Source organism: Hylobates moloch, unplaced genomic scaffold, assembly GCF_009828535.3.
Source record: "Hylobates moloch isolate HMO894 unplaced genomic scaffold, HMol_V3 SCAFFOLD_8, whole genome shotgun sequence".
Lineage (NCBI taxonomy): Eukaryota > Metazoa > Chordata > Mammalia > Primates > Hylobatidae > Hylobates > Hylobates moloch.
Genome location: NW_026652283.1, coordinates 88848616 through 88876158, shown reverse-complemented (window position 1 = coordinate 88876158; position 27543 = coordinate 88848616). Strand labels below are relative to the sequence as shown.

Here is a 27543-nt window from a genome sequence, read left to right as displayed (position 1 = left end):
TTATTATTATTATTATTATTATTATTATTATTATTATTATTTTGAGACAGGGTCTTGCTCTGTAGTCCAGGCTAGAGTGCAGTGGCATGATCTCAGCTCCTCGGCTCACTGCAGCCTCCACCTCACAGATTCAAGCGATTCTCGTGCCTCAGCCTCCCGAGTAGCTGGGACAGGCATGCACCACCACACCTGGCTAATTTTGGTATTTTTTGGTAGAGACGGGGTTTCAGCATGTTGGCGAGGCTGGCCTTGAACTCATGACCTCAGGTGATCTGCCGACCTCAGCATCCCAGAGTGCTAGGATTAGCAGCCCCCACGCCTGGCCTAGATCTTTTTAAACTTTGCTAAGCTAATCAGGGCTAATCCGTTTTTTTTTTAATCTTGTTTAAATATACCAAAGTTTTAGTTGACAATTTTTGGTAAATAATGAGATTAAGCATCTTTGCCATTTTAGTCAGCCATTCATATTTCTTTTGTAAATTGGCCAGTACATATGACTTGCCCATTTTCTATTTCAGATATTCATATTTTTCTATAGACTTTAGTATATATTATGGTTTTAAACTCTTTACTGTCACATTCTTAGTTATTTCCTGAGAATTTATCTTTTTTTGGGGGGGTGGGTTGTTGTGGTGGGTGGTGTCTTTCTATTCAGTCGTTTTTCATTTTCATGGATTCAAATTTGTTGACTTTATTTCTCTTCCTGCTTTGACTGCATAGTAGAAGAGACTGTTCTTTCCCAAGGATGATAAAAATGTTCTTCTACATTTTTTTTTTTTTTTTTTTTTTTTTTTTGAGACGGAGTCTCACTCTTTTGCCCAGCCCGGAGTGCAGTGGTGCAATCTCGGCTCACTGCAAGCTCCGCCTTCTGGGTTCACGCCATTCTCCTGCCTCAGCCCCCCGAGTAGCTGGGACTACAGGCGCCCACCACTGCGCCCGGCTAATTTTTTGTATTTTTAGTAGAGACGGGGTTTCACCGTGTTAACCAGGATGGTCTCGATCTCCTGACCTCGTGATCTGCCCGCCTCGGCCTCCCAAAGTGCTGGGATTACAGGCGTGAGCCACCGCGCCCGACCTCTTCTACATTTTTTAGGACATCAAATTATTTTATACATTTAAATTTTTAAACCACCTAAAATCTATTTTTGTGGATGATGAGTAATTAGAATCCTTTTCCAAATAAGCCAGTAGTTTCAATACCAGTTATTGAATAATATGTTATTTCAACCTGTTCTTTATCTTATAATCCTATATCCAATAGTCTGTTGTGGCCTATCTTTTTTGTTCTTTAGATCTCTCATTATGTTCCTGTGCCCAAGCCAGACTGTTTTTATTACTGTAGCTTTACAATATACTGGTGGGCAAATCTGTATTATTTTATAATCAGGAAAGCTCACAAAGGTGTGTGTGTCTGTGTGTGTGTATGTGTGTGTTCTTGCATGTGGAAGGTCGATGAGGAAATGCCTTTGAATGACTAGGTCTACACTGGAAGCTGCAAAGGAGTTTGACACAGTGCCTGGAGCAGAGAGTTTCCAGAAAAGCTTGGAAAAATAAAAGGACAATTGGAGACTACAGGGCTCTCAAAGGAGGCTGATGCTCACACTTACAAGGTCTGTAGGTTGATGCAAGCAGAGAGAAAAGCTGGCATGGACTGATCTCTGTTATTTTTATACACCAGCACTAACTGCATTTCAAGGGCCATTAGGCCTGGAAACCTTTTCCCAGCCCCTGGGAAGTCACTGGGGATGCTAAGGTTAGTCATTCACCCACTGGGGCTATCTAACTGAGCTCGGGTCCGGATGAACTGCCAGCAGCTGTTTGTGTACTGACAGCCCCCTAGGTGCAGACGGATCCTCAGCTGCCAGCCATATGCCTTATGTTTCATTGGCTCACAGCTTTCAAAGAAAACAAGTCTTTTAATTCAGCAAGTATTCACTGAATGTCTGACACCCCCAGTGCAGACCCTGTCCCAATCCCCCAACAGGGTCCACCTCTATCCAACTCTGGGTGAATGACCATGGTGCTCTTGCACACACACACACACACACACACACACACAAGCACACACACATAGCTCAGGCTTGGGGCCCACCTCTCTGGGCTCAGAGGTATCAAAGCAGGGGCATTCCTATCTTAAGGACTTCTTATCTTAGGGGCTTTGGCCCCACCTGCACAGGACAGAAAATTAGTGGATTTCTAGGAGAAAGCAGGCTATGGCAGGTATAGCCAGGGACTCAGCTCTTCCTTCCAGACATGCAGGAACCACAAGGAGGGATGGTCAAACACAGCCTGCTTAGGCCTCTTGCTGGGATCACTCCAAGGGTCTCCTGGGTCACTCAGAGGAGCCAGGAGGCTGCCTGCTGCTGTACACTGAGACAGACTCCTGGGGTGTTTGGATCACTGCAGCCTGCATGCTGCCTTTTTGTTATCTTTTCTGATTTGCCTCTTCAGGGCTGTACGTGTCGTGAGTTTTGGCCTTATGACACCCATATTAAATGGGGTAGGGCAGAGCATTGCTCAGTAAACAGCAAGAATGTCCCTGGGCATGGCCAAGGCGGTTCTGCTAAGTATGAAAGGGAATGTGCCTGCCATACTTTGTGCTTTAGGCCCAAGTGACCTAGGGGCCAGCCTGCCTACTGGCCTCGCTCCCAACATTACAGGTGTTTGACTCCACTCCACCCCGTGGAGAGACGGAGCACAGGAGCCACCCACCGGGGGACCGCATGAGGTCATGCACACCCACAGAGTGCCCAGTCCCTGCCTGGCCTTGTCCCCATTTTCCCTCCACCTAGGGTTGGGGTGACAATGGAGGTAACTAGAAGACAGATCAAAAGGTTCTTGGTCTTGATACAGATGCAAGAAGGAGGCAGATAATAGACACCTCCCTTCCCCCTCGCCCACATAGGCTCCAGTGGGTTCTCAGGGCAAAGCCTGGCTCCCTCCTCTCCGACTTCAGGTAGAGGTGAGTGTGGAGGGAACTGAAAGAGGAAAGGTGAAGTGCTGTTTGGCTTGGACCTGGAGGGGGACAGAAGGCTCTCTGGGCAGGCAGGGTCGGTCTTTTGGCTAGAGGCGCGCTCTCTCTCCCTTCGCCTTCCATCGAGGGCTGGGTGTGAAGGTGAGAGCAACCAGAAAAGAAGGTGAAGAGGCAGTTGGCCTTGACACGGACGCGGGGGGCGGTCCCAGGCCGAGGCCGCCCCGCCCCCGCCCCGCCCCACCCGGCGCCGCCTCCCGGCGCCTGGGCTAACACCTCCTTAGCGCTGGCCGCCGGCCGCCTCTGCGGCAGCGCTAGTCACCTTCTCTGAATCGGCTCGGCACAGGTAAGGTCAGGGGACCCGGCGCCTGAGCTGCCAAGGAAGGAATCCGGGGTGCTGCGTGAGACTGAGAGTTGGGAGGCAAGGAAACAAAATCGAATTTCCTCAGAGGGTCAGAGGAAGAGACTGAAACACGGGAGCCCCAAATCCTTGGGCGGCGGGGAGGTGGTCCCTGTCATGCCCACGACGGGTGGGCGCGTCTTTACCGACTGCCGGCACGGATCCGCAGATGTGCTGGGCGCTTAGATGCCTGCGACTATGCAGAGACGCAGTCCAGAGCGGTGACCCCAGATCCTGGTGGGGGCTGGATCCCAGGGCCCCGACATCCCTTTGCAATTTCCAGCCAGCAGCTAAAGACTCCCCTTCCGGGGCTTTAAAGAGAGGCTCCAGGCTCGCGATCCACGAACACACAAAAACCTTCCATGCTGATGTTCTGAAGAAAAGCCCCGCCTCAGCTCTGTGAATGCTAATAATAGGGGGAAGATTTGTTCTCTCTTGGGTGTGTGTACAGGTGGAACAATCTGCAGAAAAAGGCCTTTTTTCGGAAAATCTTTTCAGTTTGAAGTTTCAGCAAATCCATTTTTCATTTCCTTGCATTTGGGGAGATGACATGGAATTTAAGCTCCAGCTTTGGGGCTGTCTCTGAAGTTCTGGGGTTGGGCTGACCTTTCCCGGGGTGAGGTTTTGATTTGGAGGAAGTAAAATGGGTTTTGTCTTAACCTGTGCTCGTTCTTTAAACTTCTGAGGCCGGGGGCCGTGGACTTACTGACATCTGTATTCTCTCACCTGCAGCTAGGAGAAAAGATGTTCACTGTGCTGACCCGCCAACCATGTGAGCAAGCAGGTTAGTATCTCTCAGCAGGTAGCAAGCGTGGTTTTGCCAAATCGCAAGAGAATTCCAGCTTCGGCCCACAGTTTTTCATCCATATCCCCTGCAAATGATTGTTTAACTTTATTGGTTTGAGACTCAGTACTCAGCTGGGTTTCGCCACCGGCATTCCTCAAATAAAATAATGCTTTTCATCAAAGCCACACAAAACAAGGACTAACATGCATGTTTCACTTAAATGGTTTTTCCGGTTTGTATAATCCATTAATTTGGCCCTTGTGGTTTCCCTTACCTAGCTGTGTGTAAGGTTTACTTTAGAATACTGTATTGTTGATTCTGTGATCAATTGTAAAGTACTTGGATCTTTTCTGTATTCCCATCCAAATGTTGCTGGCACAGTGCCTACAACACCCCCACCCCTCACCGTGGGTCAGTGTTGTTATGGTTGATACTGCAGGCACAAGTGCGGGATTTTCTCACACTCAAAGGCAAAAGCGTGCGCGCGCGCGCACACACACACACACACACACACACACACTTCTAAGCTTGCCCCGCCTGCCTCTAGAGCACTTTTTGGAGTTGCTCATGTGGAAGCCCAGAAGGCTCTGGCTTCTCCACGCTCAGGTAGGTACCTTGCAATTACCATGTTTGTCCAGCCCTAATGACAGCACAGCTCTAGGCTGCATTTCCTGAATGAATAAGACCTGGTCTCATCCATTTTGCTTTGTAATAAGCTTTTCTGCTGGGACAAGGGTTTGCTTAAGGTAATCATAGCTTTTTACTTGAAAACTGCTGAAACACAGAAGACTTAGGAGGCCGGCCACGTAGCTGTGGTCAGGAAACTGCATACATATCACACACTCCTCCCCCACGGATAGACATTCTTTAGTCATGCCCCTAAATTGGGTATTCTTGTCTTCCAAAAGAATATGATTTTAGGATAGTAAGGGCAATCTATATGAACTTTTATTTTTGTAAAGGGACATTGCACTTGAGGAGCTGTTTTCCTTTGATTTTCAGGTTTTCCCCCAAAACACTTTGAAATGTTAACACAGAGATTGTAACATCACTCATATAGACTAACCTGTTAACATTCCTTCCAAAGGACAAGTTTAACTTGGCAGATTAAATTTCTACCACATTTTGTTAGAGGGAAAAAAAATCCCTTAAACTTCTATAACTAACACTGACAAATGCATTCTTTGAAAGCTGATGCAAAAGTTTGCCTCTGTGGATTAACTGGTTCCTGTACTTTTATTTGGAATCACAGAAAAGTGATATAGGACCTCTTTATATGCTCTGCAGGTCAACTCCATGGCAGTTGGCTCTCCTTTCCATTGCTATTACCCACAATTCTGTAATGAGTAACCTTGTGTCTAAGTCATTTTACACATGTGGAGCTAGTTCTGTGGGATAACTTCTCAAAAGTGTGATTGTGAGTCAGATGGCATGCTTATTTGTAGTTTTCATAAATATTGACAAATTGCCCTCCATTGATGCTGTACCAGTTTACACTTTCAATGACAAGGTAGGAGGATTAAGGTGTTAAGTGACCAACTTTGACACCAAGAAGTGTCTGTGACTGCAGCTACACTGCAGGGGAATCAGTTGAGATGGAAAGAGTTAGCTGTTCTGAGCCATGAAGACCTACTGCGTGATTGCCCTCCTGTAGCAAATGTTGTGATGTGACTGAATTTGGGGGCTGAATCTAATTATATCGTGGGTGCATAGACACGCCCTGTTCTTCTTCTGGGAAAATGTCTTACAGAAATAATGAAGAGGTAAAGCATAGCTTATGACAATCTAGGAATAATGTTCTGGAATAAGACAGGATCTATCGAATTGCTGTTCAATTGATCTTCCTATAATGATGAAAATGTTATATGGCTGCACTGTCCAATGTAGCAGCCACTAGCCCTCATGTGGTTATTGAACACTGGAAATGTGGCTAGTAAGATTGAGAGACTGCATTTTTATTTTATTTTAATTAATTTACATTTAGATAGCCAATTGATTAGATATATATTGGAATTCGATGAATCTAGTGATCTTTCTACTAGTGTTCATCTTATTTCAACCACTTGGGTGTCATTTCTGTTGATGTCCCAATAGTTCTACCAAGACTATTATTATTATTTTTTTGGAGACAAGGTCTCACTCTGTCGCCAGGCTGGAGTATAGTGGCACAGCTCACTGCAGCCTTGAGCTCCTGGGCTCAAAGGATCCTCCAACCTCAACCTCCTGAGTAGCTTGGGCTACAGGTGTGCCCCTCATGCACAGTTGATATTTTTTCATTTTTTGTAGAGATGGGGTCTCACTATGTGGCTCAGGCTGGCATCTAACGCCTGGCCTCAAGCATCTTCCCATCTCAGCCTCCCAAAGCTGGGATTACACACATGAGCCACTATACCCAGCCCAAGATTATTATTTAGCCAGTATTTTCATTGAATGTCCTTTTATCTTTTTAAAAAACTAGGTATAACTTCTATTCAGTGAAATGGATAGATCTTAAGTTGTGCCCCTAAGTTGGGTGTTCTTGCCTTCTAAAACTATGTATTCAGAATAGTAAGGGCAATTTATAAGAATCTTTTTTTAAAGGGAAATTATACCTAGGACACTGATTTGCTTTCATTTTCAAGTTTTCTCCAAAGGACTTTGAAAGGTTTGATGAGTTTTGACAAATGCACACATCCATATACTCCACACTCTTATAATGTATAGCGCATTGCCATTACCCCAAGAAAGTGCCCACATATTCCTTCCCAGTGAATCCCTGCCCCAACTTCTGCCCCCTGGCAATCACTATTCTGATTCCTGTTACCTGCCTCATTTAGAACTTCAAATAAATGAAATCATTTCAGTATAGTACTAATTGTTTTTAATTTTTATTTATTTTATTTTTATTTTTATTTATTTATTTATTTATTTATTTTGAGACAAGGTCTTATTCTGTCACCCAGGCTGGTGTGTAGTAGTTTGATCTCGACTCATTGCAACCTCCACTTCCTGGCTTCAAGCAATTCTCCCACCTCAGTCTCCCGAGTAGCTGGGACTACAGGCGCATGAGACCACACCTGGCTAATTTTTGTATTTCTTGGCAGAGACAGGGTTTCACCATATTGGCCAGGCTGGTCTTGAACTCCTGACCTCAAGTGATCTGCCCACTTCGGCCTCCCAAAGTGCTGGGATTACAGGGGTGAGCCATCTGCCCAGCCTAATTTCTTTTTCTTTAACTGAGATTATTTTTAAATGAAATATTCTATCACCTGTATTAATTTTTTAAAAATAGATTTTTTGAATCTCCATTAAAAAAAATGTTAGCTGGGCATGGTGGCTCACGCCTGTAATCCCAGCACTTTGGGAGACCAAGGCAGCCAGATCACTTGAGCCCAGGAGTTCGAGACCAGCCTGGCCAACATGGTGAAACCCCATCTCTACTAAAAATACAAAACTTGGCTGGCATGGTAGCAGGCACCTGTAATCTCAGCTATTCAGGAGGCAGAGGCAGGAGAATCGCTTGAACCTGGGAGGTGGAAGCTGCAATGAGCCGAGATCACGGCACAGCACTCTAACCTGGGCGATAGAGTGAGACTCCATCTCAACAAAAAAGAATAGAAAAAGAAAAAAGTAAAACAAATGTTATTGTAATTCATCTCAGGGATAACCAAAATATCAGCATACCCTCCCTGCAACACTGTTTTAGTACACAATTTGTGAGGAAGGGCAAATAGGTATTGTTTGTCCTTCCCCCAAAACTGGGGAGGAGTTTATTTGCTACTCCATCTTAGAAGTGTGGGTCTCGCTAACACCAAAGAAAGTGGTTTATGCACCTGATTATGGGGCCAGTCCATCAATTCTACAAAGAATACCAGTGCCTGGTTTTTACTTTCCCCTCAAGTGTCTCCTGGGTCTTCTCATTTTAGGCCTCAAGGCCCTCTACCGAACTCCAATCATCACTGCCTTGGTGGTCTTGCTTGTGAGTATTGTGGTGCTTGTGAGTATCACTGTCATCCAGATCCACAAGCAAGAGGTCCTCCCTCCAGGACTGAAGGTAAGTGTGAAGGGACTGGCAACAAAGGGAAGAAATGAACATAAAGGGGAAGAAATCAATTATTCCAAAACCACGAGTTAGAAGAGCAGAAAATCCTTTCCCCCCATCTCTGGCTGGAGCCAAGAGAAGGTAGCGTAAGATGCGAGACAGAAGGTCTGGACATGCTGGGTTTGTGATATTTGAGGCTACAAATAGAGGGTAGTGACTGACACCTTCTCCAAGGACTGTGTAGTCTTGCTTTGACTTCTGACTTCAAAGCTAAAATTTGTAACCAAGAGTTGCAGATGGCTATCAAAGATTTACCAGTTCAGCCAGGTGCGGTGGCTCACGCCTGTAATCCTGGCACTTTGGGAGGCTGAGGCAGGTGGACCGCTTGAGTCCAGGAGTTCGAGACTAGCCTGGGCAACATGGTGAAACCCGTCTCTATCAAAAAAAAATGTTTACCAGTTAGTGCAGTTTCCATTTTGACCAGTTTATCTGTTCTCCCAACCACACAACCCTGATAATGAGTAAAGACCAAGGCTGAGCACAGTGGCTCATGTCTGTAATTCCAGCATTTTGAGAGGCCGAGGAAGAAGGATTGCTTGAGCCCAGGAGTTCAAGACCAACCTGGGCAATACAGAGAGACTCCATCTCTACCAAAAAGAAATTTTTCCAAAAAAAGGAAAAAATAAGTCAAGACCAGGAGACCCAGGCACCTCTTCTAGCCTAGGCTGAGTGAACAAAAAAATCAAGAACTTGAGAAGGTCTCCTTGAGCTCTATTTGTGCTACTACTCTTGAGTCTAGAACGTGTGCTGTGATCCTTCCAACACTTCTCTCAACAACCCCCCCGCAAAAAAAAAAAAAAATTACTCAGGACCTTGTGCTTAGTCCCAGAGGCCCCTCTCAGCTCTCAACAAGTCCATCCCCAAATGATCTTTAGGTTCAGAATCATAATATATCCCCAGGCTTGGCTCTGAGGGTGCCCTTGGAGACAGGAGGTAATTCCATGAGAGGCTGACAAAGGAAAGGTGAAGCAAGTTGATGAGTCCTTCAATCATTTTGGGTAGGGGTCAGCAAACATTTCTCATAAAGGGCCAAATAGTACATATTTTAGGCTTTGAGGTCCATTTATAGTCTCTGTTTTATAACTCTTGTTTTTTGACTCATTAAGAATGCACAAACCCTTCTTAGCTGTGCCATAGGGACCAGGTAATTCAGCCATGTTCTTTGAATCTCATTTAACATTTACACTTGACCTCACAAGTCTTTTCCATATCTTCCTGCTGTTAGTGACTATTTAAAGGTAATATTTGAAATACATAGACATTTTTAAAAGAAAAGAAACTAATATTGTTTTGGACTCTAAGGATGGGTTTGAGCTAACATTCTAAGGCAGCTTTTCTAAAAGATTAGAGTAAAATCTCCATTAGATAATATAATAGCATTTAGTTCCTTGATAGGATATTTTATTTAAGAAACTCAGCCCTCATGAATAACGTGAATTAAAAAAAAAAACAAACCCTTATGCAATCACCCAATAATGAGAAGAAAGCAAATTACCCGGTTGTCCAAAGATACTAGCTGAGGCCTAAAAGAAGCTGTTTTCCCAAGCTCCAGGCACTGCCTTCTATAAACTACTGTATATAAAATTGGGACTTTGGGAGGCCGAGGCGGGCAGATCACGAGGTCAGGAGATTGAGACCATTCTGGCTATCATGGTGAAACCCCGTCTCTACTAAAAATACAAAAAATTAGCCGGGCGTGGTGGTGGGCGCCTGTAGTCCCAGCTACTCGGGAGGCTGAGGCAGGAGAATGGCGTGAACCCGGGAGGCGGAGCTTGCAGTGAGCCGAGATCTTGCCACTGCATTCCAGCCTGGGCAACAGAGCAAGACTCTGTCTCAAAAAAAAAAAAAAAAAAAAAAAAATTGGAACTGCAACTAAGAGTAATATATTTTTTATTTTTTATTTTATCATTATTATTTTGTGAGATGGAGTCTTGCTCTGTCACCTAGGCTGGAGTGCAGTGGCGCGATCTTGGCTCACCGCAACCTCTGCCTCCACATTTCAAGCTATTCTACTGCCTCAGCCTCCCAAGTAGCTAGGATCACAGGTGCCCACCACCACGCCCAGCTAATTTTTTTTGTTGTATTTTTAGTACAGACAGGGTTTCACCGTGTTGGCCAGGCTAGTCTTGAACTCCTGACCTCAGGTGATCCACCCACCTCAGCCTCACAGAGTGCTGGGATTATAGGCATGAGCCACTGCGCCCAGCCGCAACTAAGAGTAATATCTCTTAACACTTTGTATAGTGCTATTCAGTTAAGTGAGCACTTTTCCCTGATTATGTCACTTAGTTCTTATGCCAACCACAGAAGGTGGGCAAAGCGAGCACCATGACTGCCATTTTGAAAGTAAGAAAATACAGGTTTGGTCAGTGAATGACAGGTCCATAACTGAAACCTGGTCCCTTTTGTTCCCAAGGCCACTGCCTCCCACTTCTCCCTGACCCTGAGTTCTGAATGGAGATCCCAAGTGGAGGGAAGGGATTGGCCTTAGATCAGAGAACACTTCCTGCTTTGCACAGGACGGAAGGTAGGGAGAATGGATGCAGATGCGGGAAGGTTTGTTGAATTGAGGGAGAGGAGTTAAGCCTAGTACCACCTTTAGACCCTAATAGCTGGGCTGCCTGCCCTCGGCCCCACATTTCAGAAAGACCAGCTCTAGCTGCACTTCAGGCTTATCTCTCTCTATGACCCAAACGAATATGTTTACCCAGAGCCCATGCTTCCCCTTCTAGAACACACTGTGGTGCCCAAGACTTCAGAATATAGGGTCTGACCTCCAGAAGGTGGACATCACCAGTGGTCTGAGGGGTGGCCAAGAGGCAGCTGCTTACAGGGAGTGTAAACAGAGCATAGCTGTGTGGTCTGAACTGTCCACACACAGGTGCATGGGCTCTTTATTCTGTGAGAACAGGTTTGGGAAAGGGACAGGGCAGAAGCCTGTATTCATAAAATTTTGTCTCTAATCCTACAAATGTTAGAAATGGGCTGGTTAAGGCAGTTGCCAGCTGATGGCTTCTACTTGTTCTGGACAGTAACAGGCAAGTCCTCTGTTCACACTGGAGGGACATGGAGGAATCAAATGGAAGACTAGTAAAATGAGTAGAGAAAAATAGATCCCTGGGCAGTCTAGAGGGCACTGTTGAAGGAGAAAAGCACACATGTTGAATGCTACTGTCTTAGGTTGGGCTCTCCAAGTCAAAGACATACGTGCAAGTAGATCATCTGGGGATGATCCCAGGAAACACTGGTGAGGGACTAGGGAACTGAGATGGGTCAGGCAGCCAAGAGAGGGCCTGTTATGCAGCAGGTCAGCACTGTGGGCAACTGGGACTCAGTCCTGCTTGGGTCCCTGTGAGCTGGTACAGAGACCTCAAAGGTGTCCCATATCAAGGGGCATACAGGCATGTGCCTCCCAGATATCCCAGTCAAGGGCATATTTATTCACCAACTTCCATCAGTCATTAGCTGAGAGGCTGCTCCCTGGATGTTAACTCTCTAGTCCTTCTGGCATATTTTGTGATCAGGTAGACTCAGGCCACTAGTTAAGCCTTCAGGCAGGTGGAAGATGGATGGTTGTACATCACAGTAGTAAGCCCTGAGGGGATGTGGGCAGAGAATTGCCAGTGACTACTCCATGTAAATAATATTATTATCCTTTTCTTGCAGATGAGCAAACAGGAAAAGAAAGGGCAAATAGCTTCCCATAGTTACACAGATTGAAAATAGCAGAACTGGTGTAAAGGAAAGAAAAGAGAACATACAACAGTGTCCTTAAACAAGGGTTTGGAGGAATCAGGAGACACACCCTCCACCAATCAGCAGGCAGTTCAAAGAGGGGATTTTAAATCTCTTCTGAATCTTGCTAACAGACCCTAGCCATCATTGCAAGGGACAGGAAATTGTAAAACACAGGAAGATGAGCTCAGAAGGTCCATTCTTCTTAATTGGGTGGATTAAATGTGAGAAAAGACAGATGTTCTGGGCCAGTTGAACCAGAAACAGAATGACAGCTTTGGAAGAGAGTGTTCCACATGCAGTTTTTCTCAGGATATGGAGAGAGCTCTCTTTTTTTGTTTTGAAGAGGATTGCAGGTGATGAAGTTGAACAACTATGCAGGATTTTAAATTATTTGTTATGTTTATTTTTTTAACCATGAGCCCTGTTTTGCTTTCGTGTGCAGCTGACAGTTGGTTCTAAAGGGCCAGCTCTACAACAGCCTGTCTGGAGGGCTCTGAAATGTTACAGAGGACTCTCATGCAAGGTCATATCTGGCTATTAAATCTAACCTTGGCTTGCCTAACCCTGGTTTATGTGAGGTTATGGGCAGAACTATTAAAACGCAGTCAAGGGGCGAAAATGTCTGAGTCCCTTGTGTTACTGGTCTGACTTGCTCCACAAGCTTGAAGAGTAAACATGATGCCATCACTTGTAATTTTCACTCGACCCCCACTTCCCCGCTTTATCATCATGAAGTCCAATACCTTCCTCCTGAGGCTTCGCCCTCCCTACCCCTAATCATAACCATCCAAGAACTTTAGAGCTTCTCAGTCCAGTGATCAATACTATTGTACTGCCTCTCGCAGCCATGTGATGTCACTGTTGAAGATGGGTTCTGCACAGTCTAAAGGTTTTGAGGATGGGCTTTTCCACTGTGACCTCCTCAGCCCACATTAGTTCCCCATACTGGGTCCAAGATCATAAGCCATTTTAGTCTGCACTCCCATGCTCAGCCATTACTCTCCAAAGCAAAACCACTGGCCCAGTCTGTGTTTAAATCATTCCCTTTTAACCCTCATTGAGCCTTGCTCATCAGCCTGTATTTCTGGTCCCTTGTAGCCCGCCCTGGTCTACTTCTTCTCTTCTCCTCCAGCCAGATCTGCACACCCGTTAACTAAGACTTTACTTTCAAGGGACTTTTTGTTTAAATAAGAAAGTCTGCAATGCACCTGCTTACTGAACAGTCATGCCATTAGACTTGGTTTCCTTGGAGCTCAGTGAAAACATCATGGCTATGAGTACAGGTTTTAGAGTCCGTTAGACTCAGGCTTGATCCCAGGTCTGTGATCTTGGGCACTTACGTACTACTGTAAGCCTCAGTTTGCCCATGTGTCGAATGGTATATGATATGATATGATAACATATGTCTTATACAGGCAATAACACAAAGCACTTTCTGCAGTGCCTAGAATAAGTGCAAGACAAGGTTTATTACTACTACTATTTATTATCATAGTAATAATGATAATAATAATAAACAAATCTAAGAAAGTTGACCTTATGATTCTGCTTTTGCTATTGCTTTAGACAGATCACACAATCCTTAAGTGTTGGACCAAGGAGACTGGCCCTTTCAGTTAACATTAATTGCATTCACTGTTAGATACAGAGTAATTTAGCCAGTTTCCTGATTCTATACATTTCTAAACTGAAAGATTGTTTCCTTTCAGTTAATCCACTGTCTTCAGATCCACATTTGAGCCATGGTTTTTTCTCACACTGCATTAGACAGAGGATTACTTACTACTTTTTATCCGAACATCACCTGGCCAGCTGAACTGAAATTCATTCCCATCCCTTCTCCCCCAAAAGAATCACACTGAGTTTCACTGTTTAGGCAAAAGAGCTCTGAAAACTGGTTAAAGACATTTTTCCCACCTTTGAAAATGTCAGTGAATGATGGTAGGGCTAGATCAGTGTGAGTCGGTAGAGGTGGGCCTATATCAGCAGGTGCCGGAGGGACAGCCATTTCTCCAGTCTCATAGAGCAAAGTCTGGCTGCTGCAGACCCTAGTGAAAGCTGGATCCCAGTTGGAGTTACTAATGAGAATGGATACTCTTCCTTCTCTCTGATCTTGGCCCAGCAGCCCTGAGCTTCATACACCCTTTTTGAAGGGTTGGAATAAAGATTTGAGGAAAGGAAGGTGATAGTTTTTCTCCTATTCTCTCTCTCCTCGTTTTATGGGTCAGCACCCGGCGTGGCAGGGCGGGTTGGAGTGGTGGTGATCAGGTCAGCAGCAGGAGGGAGGAAAGAAAGCAGACCAAGAATACAGAGGAACGGACCTCTTTAGTTTAGTGCCTGGTTTCCTTCTTGCCTTCAGTTTCAACCTGTGCTTTAATCTCCCTGAGAGTCTCTAACTGTGACAGATTATGAACAATGCCACCCTTGTTCCCCATGAGGGATGTCAGGTCAGGATCCTGATCAACATTCATCATACTGAAGGGCTGAGATTAAGAAGCTGTCCAAGTTCACATACCAGTGAACACAGATGTTCTATTTCAAAATAATGGAGACGCTATGATTCAGGAGCTGGAGCAACTTTTTAAAAATTTGGTTCCATTTCAAACAAAACAAGCATTTGTAATATAGATAATAAAAAGTTGGAAACCTCCTAAATGTATAGGATCAGGAAATTGGTTAAATTACTCTGTATCTGACAGTGAATATAATGAATGTATGAAAATGGTGATATCAATCTGTTTCTACTGTCAGGAAGACATGTTCATGATATACTTTTAAGAAAAGAGCATTGCATGGCCAGATGCGGTAGCTCATGACTGTAATACCAGCAGCATTTTGGGAGGCCGAGGTGGGTGAATCGCTTGAGTCCAGGAGTTCGAGACCAGGCTGGGAAACACGGCGAAACCCTGTCTTTACAAAAAATACAAAAATTAGCCAGGTGTGATGGTGCACACCTGTAATCCAGCTACTCGAGAAGCTGGGGCTGAGAATCGATTGAGCCTGAGAAGTTGAGGCTGCAGTGAGTCATTGATGGCACACTGCATATATACAATGATATATGTATATATCCAGATACAAATATACATATATCATTAGAAAAGATACAACAAGGGCTAATGCAATAGTTGGATTTGAGGGATGCTTTGTTTTCTTTTCTGTTTTTCTTGTTTTGTGATTTTATTTGTTTATTTTGCCTGACTGGCATTTCTAGATATGCTAATAGCCTATATTTATGAGTAGTCATTAAGCATCAGGCATATAGCCTTCTATTTACTTCTGCAAGTAAGTCCTCTAAAGATGAGGGAACCCAGAAAGGTTAGGCAACTTACCCAGGCCAGCATCATAAAATTGAGAATCCGTCTGAGTCAGCCTGCTTCCCGACCCAACTTCATCATATTCTGTGGGACAGGCTAGGTTAACCCAAAGGTGGTGGAGTGGGAGACTTCAGGCCACCCTGAAGGCCTCTGGATGCCCTGGGATGACTCTGAGCACAAACAGATACTGGGCTTAGGTATGCATTGCTAATTCCAAACTCTATAGGCTACTAATACATGCTCTTTCCTCGTCAGGTTTGGTCCAGAGCCTGGGCAAATTGGTCCAGGACTCTCAGCCTACTCTCCTGCACACAGCCAGCCCCAGCACTGCCCAGCAACACCTGCCTGTTCATTTGTTGACATACACATTGCCAAAGTGTGATCAATACGTCAATTTTTTTATTTTGCTTTTTTTCTCCTTAATTATGAATACTTTAATTCTGAGCACTGATGCAGGTATTAACATGCCTCAGCCAGGCGCGGTAGCTCATGCCTGTAATCCCAGCACTTTGGGAGGCCAAGGCGGGTGGATCACTTGAGGTCGGGAGTTTGAGACCAGCCTGCCCAACATGGTGAAACCTCATCTCTACTAAAAACACAAAAATTAGCCAGGGATGGTGGCGGGCACCTGTAATCCCAGCTACTTGGGAGGCTGAGGCAGGAGAATCACTTGAACCTGGGAGGCAGAGGTTGCAGTGAGCCGAGATCGTGCCATTGCACTCCAGCCTGGGCAACAAGAATGGAACTCCATCTCAAAAAAAAAAAGAAAAAAGGAAATGCCTCTACCCTGTGTAAAACTTCTTATAGCTTCTTCCTATGCTTTTATTTTGGTTGTTTATTTTTAGACTGAGAAGCCTAGAAGTTTGGAAATAGAGGGCATCTAGGTGACTATTCATTTTCCGTCTGAGACGAAGATGGCTTTTGTACCTCCCCCTAGAGGTCTGAATGAGGAAGAATCAGGCAACTAGACTGTATGCAAGATCCATGAAGTACAATTCTCAACATTGGCTGAGTGTTGGACTCACCTGGGACTTTTAAAACCTGTTGATGCCTGAGTCCACTCTCAGAGATTCTGATTTAATTGGTATGGGGTGTAAACTTGGCATTGGGGGATTTTTTAAGCTCTCCAGGTGATTCTAATGCATTGCAAAGTGATAATTATTTCCTAGAACCTGCCCTACCTTTCTTCATCCCCTTCCCTCACAATCCAAGGAGACAAAATTGGTTTGGGGAAAACAGTTTTTCTTATTGATCAGCCCTTCCCTAAGCGAAGCAGTGTGGATTAAGGTACTCAGGGTTCTCAGTGGCCCACTGAGAAAGCAGTCCTCAGAGGAGTCCCGCCCATTTCTGACTCTCCCTTTCCCTTTTTATTCAGTATGGTATTGTGCTGGATGCCGGGTCTTCTAGAACCACAGTCTACGTGTATCAATGGCCAGCAGAGAAAGAGAATAATACCGGAGTGGTCAGTCAAATCTTCAAATGTAGTGTGAAAGGTAAGGACTGAAGTGTGTCTGGGAGTCGCAATGGGAAGCAAGGTAGAGTTCTAAGTGTTCTGGAGGCCTGAAGAGGTCCTGAGATGTTGCTTGGAGGCAGGGAATGAGCATTGGACTGGGAGTCAGGAAATAGGAGATCTTGTGCTAGTGCTGCTACTCATCAGTGGAATAAACTTGCTCTAGTCACTTCCCTTCTCTGGGCCTCAGTTTTTTCATCTGTATACATGGGAGGGGTGGCGTCAAGAACTGTGAATGGTCTGAGATTTTACCCTGCCATATTTTCATGGGTCCTGGAAGACATAAGACTCCTGGGTCAGAAATAAAGGACAATTTGTTACTCACAGGAGTAGCCCAGCATATCAGCATTTTCTTATACTGGTTCTGATTCCCAATTTGCCCAGGATGATGGAAAGAGGGACAGATAGTATGCACTCATGCAATAGGTTCTGTCATAGGAAAGGAAATCTGGGATTTTAGGGAAGCATTTATAATGGGCAGTGAGCATGCCTGCCTTTTGCTGTGGAGGGAAACACAAGGGACACATGGAAAGCTGTCTTCCAACAGTGTTAAGGAGTAGTCCTGTGTATTGATGGCGATGCAGACAGAGAATGACAATATGTAAACAAATGGATATGGCTCTGTTCCAGTAAAGCTTTATTTATGGACACTGAAATTTTGAATTTCATATAATTCTCACATCATGAAATGTAATTCTTCTTGTAAATGTTTTCCCACCATTAAAAAGTGTAAAAACTCTCTTAGCTCACAGGCTCTACAAAAAAAAAGGTGGTATACTGGGTTTGGCCCATGGAGTGCCAACCCCTGAAATGGAGTATTATCAGCAATGATAATTAATGATCCACCATGCAGCTCCCTGCCTTTTCCACAACATATTCTGAGTTTTATATGAACTGTTTCTTTGTTCTTTATAGTTTTGTCTTATGTATGCAGTGTTTCTGTTTTTTAAAACAAAATCAAACATGTATTTATATAAATGGAATCAACATATTTTATGCTGTATTTGCTTTGTTCACTAACAACATTGGGTTTTTAAGATTCATCTTCTGTGTTGATATGAGTAACTGTCTTGCTCATTTCCTTTTCTTTTCTTTTTTTTTTTTTGAGACAGAGTCTTACTCTGTTGCCCAGGCTGGAGTGCAGTGGCATAATCTTGGCTCACTGCAATCTCTGCCTCCTGGGTTCAAGTGATTCTCCTGCCTCGGCCTCCCAAGCAGCCGGGATTACAGGTGCCTGCCACCATGCCTGGCTAATTTTTGTATTTTTAGTATAGATGGGGTTTTACCATGTTGGCCAGGCTGGCCTCAAACTCCTGACCTCAACTGATCCACCTGCCTCGGCCTCCCAAAGTGCTGGGATTACAGGTGTGAGCCACCAGGCCCGGCCTCATTTTTCCTTGTTGACGGGCATTTATATTTTCTTGGTTACTAATAAAACTTAATATCTTTCCATATATTTATAGGCATTTCTGTTTTCTGTGAAATGCATGTTCATGTCTTTTGTTCATTTTTCTATTGAATTGTTGAATTTTTCTTACTAATTCATTGAAATCTTTATAAATATTCTAAATATGAATTATTTGCCATTATTATCATATTACTGCTAATATCTTCTCAGTTTGTAGTTTGTCTTTTCAGTTTCTTTGCGATGTCTCTTGATGAAGAGAAGTTCTTGATTCTTATGTAAATACAACCATCAATATTCCTTTTTGTGGCTTGCTCTTTTGTATGTTTTATTTAAGAAATCCTTTTCTATCTTGAGGTCATACAGACATTTTTCTATGAAAAGTGTTATAATTTTGCCTTTTACAATTAAGTAATTAGTCCAAGTAATCGAGCCTAGTTAGGGAGTGTGTATATGTGTAAGCCTTTTTCAAAGCCACTTATCTTCCTCGTTCGAGCATCAGGATCTTCAGTTGGCCTGTAGCCTCCCAACCAGGGTGTTCTGAATGTGCCCAGTGTATCCTTGAGCCCACAGGACAACAGGTTAGAGACTCCAGACCTGTCCTCCCGGCCCAAGCAGCCTCCTTTGTTTCCCTCCGTGAGCTGCCAAAACATTATAAGTTCATGGAGATCATGGCATTGAAAAACTTGGGAAGCAGAGTTAGTCTTTCTCACTGGGAGACCAAGAGTCTTCTTTGGATAATTAGAGTGAATTCTGATCATCTTCCCTCTGAGGAGGGCAACCAGGAGCTTGCCCATCCTGATGCACAGGTGTTCCAGGTTAGGCTCTCCAGAAGCAGATGTAGAGACAGATTATGGAATGCAAGGTGGTTATTAGAGATGCACTATTATAGCAGAAAGCGGGCAGAAAGAAGGATTGGGAAAAAAAAGAGAAGTCAAACTTCAACTCAGGCCTGATGAAGCTTCAGCTGATCTGTTATGCTGCACTGGGTTGAAATGGTGTAAAGTGGCTTGGCTGTAATACCCCCTGTTGCTGCCACTCTTGGATGTTTGCCACCCTGGAAAGAGCAAGATCTTGAGCAAGGCAGCTCTCTGCAGCTCAGACAAACTCTGAAGAAGCTGACAGCTGGGACAATAAGTCTATTTGAAGGGGTATTTGCACGGCACAGTTTTGGATTCACCACACAGGGGACTTGGATATTTTCCTTTTTTTTTTTGAGATAGGGTTTCACTCTGTCTTCCAGGCTGGAGTGCAGTGGCACAATCATGGCTCGCTGCAGCCTAGACTTCCTGGGTTCAAGCAGTCTTCCTATCTCAGCCTCCTGAGTAGCTGGGACTACAGACAGTGACACCACATCTGGCTAATTTTATTTTTTGTAGAGACGGGGTCTCACTATGTTGCCCAGGCTGGTCTTGAAATTCTGGGCTCAAGCCATCCTCCTGCCTCAGCCTCCCAAAGTGCTGAGATTACAGGTGTGAGCCCACTGCACCCAGTGGATATTTTCTGAGTATTGCTTGGACTGTTATCCACAAGATGCAGGCAGCTGTAGCCTTGCTCTGACCTCAACCAGCGATCGTCTATCTGCTCAGGTAATGCCTGAGCCATTTCCTCACCTTCAACCATGAAATAGGGCAGCAGGCTGCTCCTTTCAAAGACAGAGACTATGTGCTCCGAGGAAAGGGAAGATAGTGTAGGATCGAGATTGAGACTTCACCTCATCCCTACTGTGTGAACCCTGGAAAGTTATCTAACCTCTCTGACTCTTGACTTCCTCATCTCTAAAGTAAAAAACATAATAATAGTTATATCTACCCCATAGGAGTGATTTGAAGATTAAATGACATAATATTATGAAAGAAATGCCTGGCATACAGTAAGTGCTCAATAAGCATTAACTGTTATTCATGGGGCACCACAATCCAGAGCTCCTGGTGGATCCTCTTGCCACTTGGTACTTTGTCCCACAGTTACAAGATCTCTGTCTTTAGACCCAGGAGGGCAATTCAACCAAGTTAGTCCTGATGGCCTTACGACTGTGGGGAAAAATAAGACTTACATGGGGAGGTGTTATGGCAGTCCCTCAGGGGAAGGGTTCCTTGGCCCACCCTGGATCGTATATGTGATTTGAGGAGGCACAGAGTCATGGAGGCCACAGCACATCCATAAATGGATCTTCCCTTCTTTGATCACAGTAGCCTCAGGGATCCATATATACTCTGAACGAACAGAAGACCACAAACTAAAGCTTAAATTACAGAGTTGAAGGTCAGCAAGTGTCATCCCCTCAAAGACTTGTGGCTTCTCCAAGGATAATTTGGGTTTCTGGTTCCTCCCTTGCAAACTTCCCAGGACTCCTGTGTCTTGGCCAAACAGAAGGGGGTGATGAATGCTTGCTCACCCAGCAGGGATTCCCAGACGCCTAGGCCCTCAGAAATTTCTTTCTGGTGGGTATCAACCCCCAATTGCTACTGTTTTCCATGAGTTCATTGCCTTTGTTGGCTGTTTCTGTGCTGGTGTCTGTACCTCTGGCTGCTTGTGGTGAAGCCACCCCCTGGAGGTGCTGGGTTCTCTGCATGTATCTCATCTCATCTGCAGTACTCATGCCTGCTGCTGCCTTTCCCCACAAAGGACATTCACAATGTCTTTCCTTTAAACCAGTGACTAAAAATTACTTAAGCTCCACTAGAGCCTAAACTTAACTATCTCCTCCATTAAAATCCCTCAAAGAGTTGCATCAGAAACCAGGCCACCATAGTATTAAAAAAACATCCTTTGCCTCTGGGCGCAGCGGCTCATGCCTGTAATCCCAGCACTTTGGGAGGCTGAGGCAGGTGGGTCAACTGAGGCAAGGAGTTTGAGACCAGCCTGGCCAACATGATGAAACTCCATCTCTACTAAAAATACAAAAATTAGCCAGGCTTGGTGGTGAGCACCTGTAATCCCAGCTACTCGGGAGACTGAGGCAGGAGAATTGCTTGAACCCAGAAGGCAGAAGTTGCAGTGAGTGGAAATCTTGCCACTGCACTCCAGCCTGGGTGATAGAGTGAGACTTCATTTCAATAAAAAAAATCCTTTGCCAATAGTTGGCCGGAGCTCAAGCTGAGGTGCGTGTCTTTGGCTTCTGTTTCCCCTCAAGTAAGTTTTGTGCCGTCTGTTTAACCCTCTCTCCCCATATTGAAATAGCAATTTCAGTGCTCCTCTCCTGGGACCAAATATCCAAGTCCAAGTATCCTAGGAGCCTGTGAATCCTATCTCCTTTTCCCTCTAGGAGGCTTAATGGACCTTATGTAAACAGGCTGTCTGGTGACATACTCCCAAGGTTTCACCATTCTATCTCGCCTCTCACCAGCCACTAACCAGAGACCAGCTCCTTGCAGATTATATTTTGTTTATCCCAGATTGGACTAGCCAATCTCCTTACTATAGAGATGTATGGTGGTTTGAAAGTCTCATTGATTGATTGATTTAATAAATATGTATTAGGTGCCTGCTGTTTGATACGAACTGTTCTTGGCACCAGGAATTCAGAAATAAACAATATATACAAAATCTGTGGTTATGTGTTATGAGACTTGCATTCCAATGAAGAAGATAGACAAAAAAATAAATGGGCATAGAACGAGTGTCAGGGAGACAGGATGTGAAGAGAAATCAGGCAGGGTAGGAAATAGAGAGCGATCATGCTGTTTTGAACAGGATTGTCAGGGAAGTATGAAGAATATGACAGCTAAGCAGAGACAAAAGTGATATGAGACAGTGAGCCATGTAAATGTCTGGGGGAAGAACGTGCTGAGCAGAGGCATGGCAAGGGAAAAGGCCAAGCATGGAAGCTGCTCAGCATTTTCTAGGAAAAGCCAAGAGGCCAGTGTGGCTGGAAGAAAGATAAGAAATGAGACTGAAGCTATAGCCAAGGCCAGCTCCTTGGAGGGCCTTGAGGTGTCATAAGGGTTTGACTCTGACTCAAATGAAGTTTCTTCAAAGTATATTGGGAAGCCATTAGAAGATTCTAACCAGGGAACTAATATGATATGACTTCTGTTTTTAACAGATCACTCAGTTGATATAGAACACGTAGTCAAGGGCTAAGATTGGAAGCGAGGACACCAGTTAAGTGCTGTTAAACCAGTATGGGTGAGAGATTAGGTGATGGTCAATTTTCCCTTGACTAGTGCTTCTCAACACAAGGTGAATTTGTCTCCCAAGAAACATTTTGCAATGTCTGGAGATCTTTTCGATTATCATGACTTGGTCCGCGGTGCTGCTAGCATCTAGCGCATAGAGGACATTTCTCATCTTTCTTCCAGTCACACTGGCCCCTTGGCTTTTCCTAGAAAATGCTGAGCAGCTTCCATGCTTGGCCTTTTCCCTTGCCATTCTACAATGTTCTAAGCATTGTACAATGCACAGAACAGCCTCTACAACAAAGAATTATCTACCCCAACATGTCAGTAACACCAAGGTTGAGAAACCTTGGTTTATGATGGTTCTGGGGAAGGGGGTGAGAAGTGCTTAGATTTGCGAGGTATTTTGAAGGTAGGACCAACATGATTTTATGATGGACTTGATGTGAGGCATCTGAGTTGATAATGCATGAGCAAGAGTTTGGATATGAGCAACTGTGTGCATCACAACACCATTTACTGAGATTGGGGAACACTGGTAGTGGAGCATACTGGGGGCAGGGCAAAGCTTAAAGTGTTTGGTTCTGGGCATATTAAGTTGGAGATGGCTATAAATCATCTGAGTCAGGGGAGGCAAACTTTTTCTGTAAAGAGCTACACGATAAATATTTTAGACTTGTGGGTCATATGGTCTCTGTCATAACTGCTCAACTCTGCCCCTTTAGCATGAAAACAGCCATAGACAACATGTAGATGAATTAGCATGTTTGTATTTCAAAAAAAAAAAAAAAACTTTACTTGTGGACACTGACATTTTAATTTCTTATAATTTTCACATGTCATGAAATGCTGTTCTTCATTTTATTTTTTTCCAACTACTTGAAAATGTAAAAATTATTCTTCACTTGCAATCCATGCAAAAACAGGTATTGGGTCAAATAGCTTGCTCATGCCTGATCTATATAGTGATGTGGAGTTGTCAGATAGGCAAGTCGGGAGTTCAGGGCAGGGGGAGGTTGAAGAAATAAAGCTGAGGGTCATCAGAATACAGACGATATCCAGCCTCAGCTCAACTAGGGAGTGAATAGATACTGAAGAAAAGAGATCTGAGGACTTAGCCTTACACACTCCAGTACTGAGAGGCTGGGGAGAGGAGGAGGATCCAGCAAATGAACTTAGGAGGAATGACAGCCAGTGAGGGGAGAAGAAGGTCAGAACCCAAATCCAAGGTACATGAAGAAAGAGGAAGTGCGCAATTAGGCGAAAAGTGATGGGGAGCTTGTAATCTAAAAAGTTAGACAGACATGATATGCTCCCAGTGTGGTGATGTACACTAGGAAAAACCTAGCACACCTAGGAAATGCTCTTGCCAAAAAATCAAATCTGAATCTGATCACATTTCTAGAAATTAACTCCCAGTTTATAAAAAACACAGAAGATAAAGGAACATGTTCAAGGACACCTCACGGATCCAATCAGCGAAATCCAAAATGAGAGACCTACTCCATTAAAATGATTTCTTTAATAAATAAATGGCAAGAAAAAAGGGGGGCAGGAAAACTGTTACAGAATAAAGAATCTTAAAAAACATCCAAATGCACATACAAGGTATGGACTTTGGTTTCTGCATCACACTATAAAGTTAGTTATTCTGGGAAATTTGAACACTGACGGGTCTTTAATAATATTAAGAACTTTTTTAGGAGTGTTTTTTTTCTTAGGTATCATGGTTATATTTTTCAGAGTCCTTCCCTCTTAAAAACATATACTAATGTGTTTGTAGATGAATTAACGTAATGCCTGGGATTTTCTTTACAATAATTCCTAGAGATGGAAAAAAGAAAGCATATAGATGAAAATAAGATGGGCTGTGTATTGATTAACTGTTGAAGCTGAATGATCAGTATATCGGGATTCATTTTGCTAGTTTCACAGAAAAGAATTAAGACTAATGTGAGCACTGACCTGTGATGTTCAGCATAGTTTTGTTGTTTTTGTTGGCTTTATTGGCATTTTGGAAAGAAAAACCTGTTAAATAACCTATCACATAGGAATACACCTGAGAGCTTAATCTCACATTTTATTTACTGAGAGAGTTGTGTGTCTTTTTAAAAATAAGTTTCTAATTACAAAATAATATATTTTCATTGTGTGAAAATCAGAAAACACAGGTAAATAAAATGGAACCAGGCACAATGGTGTGCCCCTATATTCCCAGCTACTCAGGAGGCTAAGGCAGAAGGATCACTTGAGCCTAGGACTTTGAGACCAGCCTGGGCAACATAGCAAGACCCCATCTTTATTTAAAAGTAGAAAAGGAAGTAAGATCATCCATAATCCTTCCCACTGAGGGGAAAATTTTTCTTTTTTTAGGATTAATATATTTTTATATTAAAAATTATTCATACAGGCCGGGTGCAGTGGCTCACTCCTGTAATCCCAGCACTTTGGGAGGCCAAGTGGATCAACTGAAGTCAGGAGTTTGAGACCAGCCTGGCCAACATGGTGAAACCCCATCTCTACTAAAAATACAAAATTAGCTGGGTCTGTTGGTGCATACCTGTAGTCCCAGCTACTCGGGAGGCTGAGGCAGGAGAATCACTTGAGCCTGGGAGGCGGAGGTTGCAGTGAGCCGAGATCATGCCATTGCACTCCAGCCTGGGCGACAAGAGCAAAAAACTCCGTCTAAAAAAAAAAAAAATTATATATACATACGTATATAAACATATATATTTATTTAATTGTTGTTATTGTTATTAGTGTTTCTTACAGCTACTTCAGTTCTGAACTCCTGAGATCAAGCCACTGAGTTCATCAAGCCCATGGCTTATGGTGCTGTCATTTCTCTGTTGTAGGAGGTCATTCCCCCAGGAGGGAAGATTACATTAGAGGCTTTGTCCTTGGCCAAGGTTGGGAAAGCCTGTCCTTGCTTCTCTAGCACTGTCGATGAAATCCACATGTCTGTGCATCTTAATGGACACATCCAAGCAAAACTTGTAATTACAATGCTCAGGTTTTTTTATTGGTTTGTGGTCGTTGGAAGATGGGTGGGAAAGGTTAAGAAAGGGCAGCTGAAGGAGGCAGTGGCTCTATCAATTCCAAAGAAGGAAGTTTCCAGAGGGACCATATTCTCTCCGTCTTCCTTGTCTGTCCTATACTTTGTCTTCCTTAAAGTAGACTTATTTAAACTCAGAGCCTGGACTGGGAGAACAAATTAAGTTACGTTCATGCAATGGCATGCAATGCAACTGTAAAAACAAATGAAGAACATTTATATACTGCTATGGAGTGGCCACTAGGAAGTATTGTTGAATGCAAAAGAAGAAAAACAAGTGGAGAAAAGTATATATAGTAAATTACCATTTATCTAAAAGTTGGGGTGATTAAAAATATATATTTGCTTATTTTAAACAAACATTGGTTAAACTTTTTTTAAAAAAGAAACTACTTACAGGAAGAGGAGAGGAGAGAATCTAGATGTCTCTGAATATACCTAGTTTTGTAGATCCAATTTTAGAACTATATAATTATTTTAGTAACTATAAAACAAAATCATTTTTTAAAAAGTAATTCCTAAAACTCAAAAGTAAAATGCAACAGGCCAGGCATGGTGTCTCACACCTGTAATCCCAGCACTTTGGGAGGCTGAGGCAGGTGGATCACTTGAGGCCAGGAGTTCGAGACCAGCCTGGCCAACATGGCTCTACAAAAAATACAAAAATTAGCCAGGCACAGTGGCACGTGCCTGTAATCCCAGCTACTTGGGAGGCTGAGGCACAAGAATCGCTTGAGTCTGGGAGACAGAGGTTGTAGTAAGCCAAGATCGCACCACTGCACTCCAGCCTGTATGACAGAGCGAGACTCCATCTCAGAAAAAAAAAAAAAAAAGAGAAAAAGATATCACCATTTGCAACCCCTAATGAAATAATGGATCTAAGCCATTATCACTGATGATGCTAACAGCACAAAAAGAGAGACAACCAGATACTGTGCCTCCTATAGTAAGTCCACACTAATCCCTATTTTTTTTTTTAAATTCAAACCTGATCTGACCAAGCCTCTACATTCAGTTAACAATTTATAGAAATACAAGGGACCAAGTAAGATGTTAATTGAACTATGAGGGTACAATCGACAAACTCTAGACTGTGGAAATTCTTCAGGACAAAGAAATTGCAAGTAAAATTTTTAATAATTAGGAGAAAAATAGAAAGGGAAGGCAGAACTAATAGATAGAAAGAGACTTAAGATTGTACTGTACGGAATTTATTGGGATCCTGACTCATACAAATGAGAAGAGGGTGGTGGATGGAGGAGGAAGGAGGGACGAAGAGGAGGAGGAGGAAGAGAAAGAGACACAGAGGATGAGAATGAGGACGAATATGGAGGCAATGTGAACCATGACGGGATAGTTAATGATATTAAGAAATTATTTTTTTGGCAAGGCGTGGTGGCTCACGCCTGTAATCCCAGCACTGTGGGAGGTCGAGGGAGGTGGATCACCTGGGGTCAGGAGTTCGAGACCAGCCTGGGCAACATGGTGAAACCGTGTCTCTACAAAAAAAAACAAAAATTAGCCAGGCGTGGTGGTGCACACCTGTAATTCCAGCTACTTGGGAAACTGAGGCAGGAGAATCACTTGAACCTGGTAGGTGGAGGTTGTAGTGGGCCGAGATCGTGCCACTGCACTCCAGCCTGGGTGACAGAACAAGACTCTGTCTCAAAAAAAAAAAAAAAAAAAAAAAAAAAAAAGAAAAAGAAAAGAAAAAGAAATTATTTTTAATTTGTACAAGTATAATAATTCAACTGTAGTTAGGGCTTTTTCAAAGAATTTTTACTTTTTGTGATACATACTGAAATATGGGAATTAAATGACACATCTGCATTTTACTTTGTGGGAAGCAAGTGGAAGATTGTATGGATGAAATAAGAGTCGATCATTGTTGAAGCTGGGAGATAGATGCATGAGTTTCAATACACTATTCTCTCTACTTTTATTTATGTTTGAAATTTTTATAATGAAAACATTTTTTAAAAGTAGGCCCTGGCTTACTTTTTTCACAATTGTAATTCATTCCTTTAGAGGTTGCAAGTAGACTGATCAGTGTGACCATATAGGACTTACCACATCCAGCTGTTTTCAACCCCCTACCAAACCCCAATAATTTTCAAAACCAATTTGCTTTTTATTTAAAAGTTGTATTACTGCAGTTGGT

The 27543-nt window shown here is 43.5% G+C and overlaps 1 protein-coding gene and 1 long non-coding RNA gene across 6 annotated transcripts in view; one reads left to right on the top strand and one right to left on the bottom strand.

The window, feature by feature from the left end:
• Positions 1-27543, bottom strand: part of LOC116473634 (uncharacterized) — a 223686-nt gene that overhangs the window by 153940 nt on the left and 42203 nt on the right. Inside the window, exon 4 of one of the 3 annotated variants that reach the window (XR_009214389.1) lies at positions 22489-25012. The exons of the other annotated variants lie outside the window; for them this stretch is intronic. This is a non-coding gene — a long non-coding RNA (uncharacterized LOC116473634). Of the gene's footprint in view, positions 1-22488; positions 25013-27543 lie in introns of those variants that run through there. 3 annotated transcript variants of the gene reach the window in all.
• Positions 1-27543, top strand: part of ENTPD3 (ectonucleoside triphosphate diphosphohydrolase 3) — a 46173-nt gene that overhangs the window by 1530 nt on the left and 17100 nt on the right. For 2 of the 3 annotated variants that reach the window (XR_009214387.1, XM_058441972.1), the window contains exons 2-4: positions 4104-4155; positions 8064-8191; positions 16667-16784. Coding sequence is in view for 2 of the 3 variants with exons in the window: in XM_058441972.1 (XP_058297955.1) it covers positions 4104-4155; positions 8064-8191; positions 16667-16784 (298 nt within the window). In the remaining variant the exon portion in view is untranslated. Of the gene's footprint in view, positions 1-3243; positions 3318-4103; positions 4156-8063; positions 8192-16666; positions 16785-27543 lie in introns of those variants that run through there. The other variant, XM_032162000.2, reaches the window with a different exon arrangement.